The following is a 9144-nucleotide window of genomic DNA, read 5'->3' on the forward strand; positions in this document are numbered from 1 at the left end:
TGAGAAATACTGAAACTTTCAAAGAGATCTTCGTACTAGAGGTATTATAAACATATGAAGAATACAACCCCGGGGGTACAAAATGACCCCAGGGCGTACTGATAAGGTTAACGTGTTGTCGTGAAGCTGGACGAGGCAGACTTTTATTGCGCCATAACTAATCTCAAATCCCACGTTAAGAATATTGCTACTTGTATGCATTTCTACATTCAGCAAATCTTGACTTTAATTATGCTAAAACTTTTCAAAATAAATTAAAGTCTGTGATTTTGATACATGTGCCATCCAGAGACTGATAGTCAAATTGTTTCAAAAGAATGAGTGTCGACTTTCCGGAAACAGAAACAAAATGTGAAAACAGAATTGAATCTCCACGTCGTAAAAACTGCGTTGTGGAAAATTGTAAGAGATGCCGGATTTTTATTTCATAAGCGAGTTGGACACAGTAAAAAGATTTCATGGGAAATATGTGATCTCATTGTGTAAAGAAGCAAAATATACTTTCGTCCATTTCAACAGAAACGCTCAGAGAGTTAGAACATAGTATTGTACCTTGATGAAACGTGGATAAACGCTCAGCATACTGAGGAAAGAGAATGGTAATCAGCGTATGGAACGAAGGGATGATAGGGTGATCGAGAATGTGCGAGGGGGGGGGGGATGTTCCCACCCAGCAGTTAAGGTGAAAATCATCGGCCCCACTTGTAGCAGGAACTCTCTGTTTTTCTCTGGCGCTGCTCTAGTTGTCCAGTGTAGATCTGAGTCAACTGATGATAGAGATTATCGCATGGAAATGAACAGTCTGATGTTTGAATAGTGGGTGACAAAACAAAACAATTAGCTCTTGCCGCGCTAGACGCCCAGAGTAGCCTAAGAACGTAGGTCTATAGGCTCTAGCGCTTCCTTCATTGGACAGACCGTCCTGTATCCTAATGGCTAATAGATAACGCCAGTTATCATAACCGTACAGCTGAAGAAGATTAAGTTCCATCTATGAGCTAGCAGAAGACAGATATTGAAGCCTGGCTGCACACAAACAGTGCTACATTCCCTTTTGGTGCCAACAAACTGAAGCTGTTACGTATAGTTAAACGGTATGCTATTTGCTACAAAAAAGGAAGATTTTTTCGATAGACAAAACACATGTAATTGCTGAGTATAGTCACATACGTCTTAGACTGTCGGCTTACCACGCACACCTCAATCCCATTGAACTAGTTTGTGCAACGATTAAAAATAATGAATAATAAAGTTACTATCGGAAACACAACCTTTAAACTACATGACATAACATTTTTGACAGCACAAGCTGTTGACGAGGTGGATAGAGAATACTGGGAAACATGTGTTGATCATGTTATCGAAGAAGAAGAGAATGTCTGAAAGAGAGAAAGGCTTGACATATTCAGCAGTCACTAATTAAATATCAACCCATTTGAGACATCAGGTTTGGAATATGACGCATGGCATAGATCATGGATCAATCGATCGAGGGTGAGTCTTTTTTTTCCATTAGTCATTTTAAGTATCTTATTTCCCAAAGTGGGCGAATAACAGTCAATTAGAATTAATTAGGAACCCCGTGGTTTCGCATTATCATCATGAAATGTGTTCACACTCTTGAATAAGCTTCCAGCAAGATGGTCATCAACATTTTATCGTCAGAATATAAGTCGAAGTGGCTGTAAGGCTGGTATTTAATATTTGTTTGTTTGTTTGAGTAAAGAGAAGCACATCGACACAATAATGGTCATTTAATGCTGGGAAAAGGTAAGGCAGCAGACAGAAACAACAGAGGAGGAAGTAAAAAAAGTAGGATAGGACTTACCAGTGGCGCCCTCCAACCACGCACTTAAGGCTCGTATCTGGAACAAAAAGTAAATTATGGTACAGCACTACAGCAGCATTTTCATTATGATATAACATTCATTTTTTGCTAACAACTCGGTACTTGCAACTTTTGAAGAAGTGTTTTAGTTTTGTCTTGTAGATTCGGAAGCAACCAAAGCCAAACCATCTTATCACACTTTAGAGGCTTGACAGAACGTCGGGTTATGAACAAAGTACAGACAAATTAACATTTATTTACAAGCGCCTTATATACACTTGAGCTCATTAACAATAAAAGAACATTAGTTTTTAACTCGACTACTTTGCACGCAGGTGTCATGTAACAAAGTCGCTACAACACGTACATATTATATATCTGTATAGCGTGCTCCGCCTCTGAATTCCCCGGAGAGTGAATAACGCTCATCCATTCAAGTTGGAACATTTCCCCCCCGACAACGAGTGGTCTTTCAATTTAAAAAAGAAGCGTCGTGTTGATGGAAGGAGGTTAACCTTGTAATGATTTAGGCCGACGTGTGTAAAGAAATTCACCTATAACTTTTTCATCCGTTTTAGACTAACGTCAAAGGGCGAGTGTTGGAAACTTATTCGGGGTGCCCATTGTGAGGTCGGGTCGGGTCGGGTCGGGTCGGGTCGGTTTGTTAGCCAGATTGAGGACGCAAAGCGGCTATCGTGGCACAAGCCGATCGCGCCCGACTTGTCGCCTTAAAAACAAACGCGTTTGTTTTATACGGGGTGCTCACTACGGACCGGATCAGCTGATCGGGCCGATCGCCCGACTCGATCGCCTAAAAAACAAACGTGTTTATGTTCAGTTTCAGGCGATCGAGTCGGGCGATCGGCCCGATCCAGCTGTAGTGGGCATCCCGTGTTAGGCGACGAGTCGGGCGATCGACCCGATCCAGCTGTAGTGGGCATCCCGTGTTAGGCGACGAGTCGGGCGATCGACCAGACCTGATCCCATGCGCAATGGACACCCGGTATTAGTTTTCAGCGACCTTCGTTTATGGGCTTTTGGATTCTGTTGACCATCTAACTTTTAGGCCCGCATGCAAAGAGCCAGGAAGATAAAACTGGGCGTTTTGTTTTTACCCCGTTTCAACACCGCGGACAGACGAAAGTGAATGAGTTATAGTGATCCCAGGTATGTACCCAAAGAGCAGTTTTAGATATTATAGGGCCCAAACAGAGTATCTTTCCTTTTTTATGGATCAAGGTAAAAAAAAAAAGAAAAGATTGTTTGGTCGGTGGCCTGCAGAAGTGCAATGCAAAGATTCGTAGGTATAGATTTAGAACCTAGATACATAAAAGAATAAACCAGAATTAATTAATTATTTTTTTTTTACCTCGGACGGACGTACATTTCTAAGTGTACAAGCTCTGAACATACCTCTTTGACAAGCTTTAACTTCCGGCGCGCGCGCCGTGTGCCCCCACGGCGAGACATTGACACATTCCACACCCGGCCCTATCACCCTGTCACGCTCTGGTGGCGCTGCTCAAAGCATCAGCTCATGACCCCCTCCCCCCCCCTTCCTCCCCCCCCAACCAACCCCACCCCACATTTTTCATTTCCACCCCTGCCCTTTCTCTACCTCAACCCAACCACGCTGGAAAAACGACCCCACATTTTTTTTGCCCGTAACGGCCCGTTTTATCAAAATGATATATTGGATATTCAGCTGTACTTGTTCAAGAAGCGCTTTCTTTTCAATAAGCATTATTTACTCTAGAAAGGCGAAGCCGGCACAATCTTCGCTCTGGTAGGCAAGACGGCTTGTGGTTCACGGTTCTCCACGTCAGTTGTCCTGCTTGCCTGCCACAGATTTATGTCATTAGATAGGATCCTGTCGCCGTCAATAGCTCCTCTGTGGGTAACAGAACCTGCTGTGACAAACATTAGCGCGCGGGCTGAAGGTGAAAAAAGGGTCTTTATGGAAAATGGTCCGAACCAGGTAACTGAATTGAGCCGGCCTGTTTGAATTGAGCGGTTCGTTGAGAGGAGAGGGAGACACGATATGGGGTCTCGTGGGCCGGAGAATTTCATTATTGAAACCTCTCAACCTGGGTGGAGGATTTATGTACAGGATAATGTGGCTCTCGGCTATTCGCAGTGCTACGGCAGGCAATGTCATGCAGTGTTTTTTCTAGGGAGTGGGTGGGGGTGGAGATATTCCTTGTCTATCCGCAGTACTGCTACAGGCAGGGTGAGGTAGTGTTTATAAAAGTCTTGTCTATTCGCAATACAGCGACCGAGAATGTGTGTTGTTCATAGGCGTCCCGTCTATTCGCAGTCCAGGGACATGAAGTGTGTCGCGTCTACACACACACATACACATTTTCACCGCGGAATTTCTCACAAAAGAATCGCTCAACCCAGTCCGACTTTTTAAAGACTTGTTGCGTTGCGCGGTTTGGAGAAGAGAAGACTGGTTTTTCACTTGTTTACTCTGAGAGTGCCTCTCCAACCCAGTGGCCGACAGACAGAAGGATACTAATATAACACGATGAATTGACAGTGAGCCAAGAAGTGAAACGACTAATGAATGTGACTATCAGTGCGTGTATTGTGGGAGTTGAAGGATTGCCGTATCTACATATTATCTCTGACTTCTTGGAGGATCGTTGGATGATCACCTACAAACACGTATCTGAGCAACACATCTCTGACTTCTTGGCTGGTCGCATACAGCCGAGGAACGTTTCTGTTCACTCAGGATTAGATGACTCTTGGATTATTCTCGGCTTGAGGGAGAAGGTGAGACAAATTACTTTGTTCATTCTGTCGTCTGTTGTACTGTGACGGTGAGACAAATTACTTTGTACATTCTGTCGCCTGCTGTACTGTGACGGTGAGACAAATTACTTTGTTCATTCTGTGTGACGGTGAGACTAATTACTTTGTTCATTCTGTGTGACGGTGAGAGTAATTACTTCGTACATTCTGTCGTCTGTTTTACTGTGACGGTGAGACAAATTACTTTGTTCATTCTGTGTGACGGTGAGACTAATTACTTTGTTCATTCTGTGTGACGGTGAGACTAATTACTTTGTTTATTCTGTCGTCTGTTGTACTGTGATGGTGAGACAAATTACTTTGACTTTGTTCATTCTGTGTGACAGTAAGACAAACTACTTTGTTCATTCTTTTGTCTACGGTGCTGCGATAGTATGAATGTCTGCTAATGTGTTAGGCTAGCATTAATCTTAAGAGTGTATGAATGCATGTTCATTTACTTGTTTCGTGTTGAGGTGAAAGTATTGTACAGCGCGTAGAGCTGTAATGTATGGGAGTAGATATCTAAGTGCTATATAAGTAATTTGAAAAAGTGATTAAATAATAATAATAATAATAATAATAATAATAATAATAATAATAGTTATTATTATTATTGTAAATATTATTATTATCATCATTTCACTAACTGCCCTCTTTCTCGTATGGTATTCTGTACAATGGCACGGAGGTTGGGAGTTCAGATCTCAACAGGGGTTTTTGACCTTCTTCTTTTCTTGGTGTTTTTGTCATTGTTTTTGTTGCTGTTTTTATTTTTAGGAGGGTAGCCATTAGAAACAAGAAAAGGAAACTGAAGAAACAGGACTTACCAATACCAGTGATACCCCACCCTCCAAACGCCCACACACAAATAAATAACCTGAACATGATACAACCGTGATATGTAAAGATAAGGCGATCGAGAGTCACTTACTACCCCACTGTAGGTTGCCCGGGTGCGCCCACGCTGCTTGTGTTATGTCTTGTGTTATGTGTTATGTGTTATGTCTTGTGTTTTCGTACAGCACGTGCGTGCCCTGTGGGCTAGGCGCTTCCGTGTCGCACGATTAGGAGTCCCGAGTTCCGAGTCCCGAGTTCGAGTCCCGAGTTGGAGCCCTGAGATGAGAGGGGTAGAACATTTTTATCGAGTATCTGATCAGTCTTTCTGCTGGGCTGTTGTTTTATCCATCGTAGCCCGGACCAGCCACGCGCATGCAGCGATGGAAGCCCGCTTCCTAGATGACCCAAATTGTGTCGATGTCGAGGTAAAAATACTGACAATAAAGTAAACCACCGTGTCGTGCAAGGACCAGTCAACCAAGGGTGGGGGGTTGGCGGGTGCCTTGGTGTGGTTTGCTCTTTCTTTCCTGCCTATCAAACATCTATCGTCCGTGCCTCCCCTCCTTTGCTTTTTGTATGTCACTCTCTTGTACCAACTCTAATCTTCGGCATTTATATGACCTTTTTGTGCTGCAGATGACGCAAAACACTTACTAAAACTACAACTCAGATTGGCCCTGACAAGCGGGACTGAAACAACCCGTCTGCTAGTTAATCTATAATGTGTCAGACTGGGCGTATACAATATTACAATCATGTAAAAATTTATAAATAAAAATTTAAGCAGTGCCCCACCCCCTTCCCCCCAAAAAAGACAAAAAAAGACGGATGTTTTGAGTCGAGTATGTATTTATCTGATAGAACCCCCTTCCCATCCCACCTCACCCCTTCCACTTCTCATCCCCTCCTCCTCCCTTTCTATCCCCTTCCACACTCCCCTTCCACCTCCTTCCATCCCCTTCCTTTCCCTTCTACCTCCTTTCTATCCCCTTCCACCCCCTTTCTCCCTTCCATCTCCCTTCCCACTTCCATCCCCTTCCATCCACTCCCATCCCCCTTCCCCGTTCCATCCACTTTTCTCTTTCATCCCTTTTCCCTTTCCATCCCCTTTTCCCTTCCATTCCCTTTTCCTTTCTATCCCCCTTTCCCTTCCACCCCCTTCAATCCCCTTGCATACCCTTTCCCCTTCCATCCACTTCCATCCCTTTCCATCCTCCTCCTCCTCCCTACTCTTCCTCTCCCCATTCTCCCCTCCCCATCCCCCTACGGGTGTGCACCAAACACACATTAATTTCGTTAGACATAATATTTAGAAAAAGAAGAAATGATAGGACAGAGAAAAATGGAGTTAACAAATTAATAAATGTGCAGATTAATAAATCAATCAAACACTCAGGGAAATAAATGAAAGCACAACTAAATCATCACCAATGCCTTTCGCCCCTGGCAGGGTATAGGCCACATACAAGCTCCTTCCGTTTATCTCTGTCCTGGGCCATCCTTCCAAGTGAGCTTCATCTCTCTCATGTCCCTACAATACTAAATAAATTACATTTTTCAATGTCGGTGAATTTTTCAATATTCAAGCGGTTTTAGTTATCGTCCCAGCTCCATTATTGCACAAAAGTTACAGACATGACTTTTCTCCTGGCTCCGCGAAGCGTGTCCTTGTGGCAAATGAAAAGATGTTTTGAAGCGCAATGATGTATCCACGAAGTCATCTGACTAGAGAGGAATATATTCTGACATGTTCCAGGGGGGACCAGCTTTCGCCTCAAGCTTTTCTTTTGTCCAAACTTGTCTTTTAGAACTGGAGTAAGTGGCGTGGTGGTGGGTACTGGGGGAAAGGCGGGAACAGGGCGGTGGAGAAGATGTGGGGAATGCTGGGATATATATAAACTCTTGATTGACCTCCTTGCCTTACACACTGAAGCAATCCTTAGAAATAACATAGAAGAATGTCCAGGTCTTAAAGTGAATGGATACCTGGGTATCTGGAGGTGTCGTCTCTGACTCCGAGGCTGACGTGTAATGACCCTCCATCCTTCACGGTCGCGAGCTGCCGTTGCACATTCTGCCATATCCAGGCCAGTCCATGTTTTTATGTTGTCCATCCAAGTTACTCTTTGTCTTCCCCTGGCTTTTCTTTCATTCAAGCCCCGCTTTCACAATGGTCTTGTGTCGTTTTGCGTGGCCATAGTATAAGTATTGTGTTTTCCTACATTTTATTTTATTAGCATGGTTTGTCTTGTGTGGAGAATTTGACACACCTCATTGTTCGTCCTTTTTGCTTTCCAATTTATTCTAGCCATTCTACGGTAGCACCACATTCTAAACGCAGCAATTTAAAAAGAAATAAATCATTTTTTAGAAGAGGTTTTACGGTGCTCGCAACCGCATAAGGTCATATGAGCGCCAGAAGATTCGAAGTGTTACAAGAGAGTAACAAACATAAAAAAAAAGGAGAGGAGATAAAGACGATAGATGTTTAATAGGAAAGAAGGAGCAAACCACACCAGAGTACCCGCCAACCACCCACTTTTTTTTCTTTGTCAAAGCCCAGGTCTCAGCGCCATATGTGTAAATGAGGAAGATGTAGCATTCCATGTAGTTGCCTGGATTTTAATAATTTGTACAAAGCGAAAAGCGAAACTATGATGATGACACAGTTTTAAGAGCATAATTTAGAAGCTGGCCACCGATCGTTTCCTAGATACGATTGTAACGGAAACTGAACGTAAAAGATTTGTGTTGAATCTGAAGAAAACAGAATGCATGATAATATTTTTAAAAAATAAGCCAATCCTCTTTGTAATTTCATAACATCATATTATGCCAAATATTCCACATAAGTCATTAAGTAAAACGAAGAATTGCAATGGCTAAAGATGTTTTCAATAAAATCTAAGATCAATCCTGAAAAACTGAAACATCCCAATGACTACCACAATAAACGTTCTGAAATGCTTTCTTGGTCTAGAGGTACGGTGCTGACCTCTCATTCAATAGGCCGCGGGTTCGAATCCAAACAGTGACAAAAACTTTTCTTCTCTGAATATTTCTCATTTCACTTCCTTTCCAATCCCCCCTCTCCTTTCTTCCCCATGACCTCCTGGCACTTTCTACTGTGCGTGTGAAAATGTGTGTGTGCGTGTGCGTCAGTGTGTGTATGTGTGTGTATGTGTTTGTGTGTTTGTGTGTGTCTGTGTGTGTGTGTGTGTGTGTGTGTGTGTGTGTGTGTGTGTGTGTGTGTGTGTGTGTGTGTCTGTGTGGCTTTCTGTGTCTGTCTATACGTCAGTCTGCATGCCTGTTTCTCTTTTCCGTGTACACAAAAGCACACACACATACACAGACACACACATACACATACACATACACACACATACACACATGTACATGCACACATACACACATACACACATACATACAAATACACACATTCACATACTTAAACATATATGCACACAGTCACAGACGCACGCGCACACACACATCATACACACGCACACTTACACACATAGATAAACACACACACACATACACATTATACACTTACTCACATGCACAAACATGTATGCACACATACACGCACACAAAGGTACACACACATAACAACATACACACATATACACAGACACACACACACACACACACACACACACACACACACACACACA

The 9144-nt window shown here is 43.0% G+C and overlaps 1 protein-coding gene across 1 annotated transcript in view; it reads left to right on the forward strand.

Annotated features, from left to right (window-relative positions):
• Positions 1 to 3980: 3980 nt before the first annotated feature.
• Positions 3981 to 9144, forward strand: part of LOC101855142 — a gene marked incomplete at its 3' end in the record, with an annotated part of 21512 nt that continues 16348 nt past the window's right edge. Inside the window, 1 exon segment of the mRNA XM_013088425.2 lies at positions 3981 to 4609. Coding sequence (XP_012943879.1) covers positions 4394 to 4609 — 216 coding nt within the window.

Source organism: Aplysia californica, unplaced genomic scaffold (assembly GCF_000002075.1).
Source record: "Aplysia californica isolate F4 #8 unplaced genomic scaffold, AplCal3.0 scaffold00742, whole genome shotgun sequence".
NCBI lineage: Eukaryota > Metazoa > Mollusca > Gastropoda > Aplysiida > Aplysiidae > Aplysia > Aplysia californica.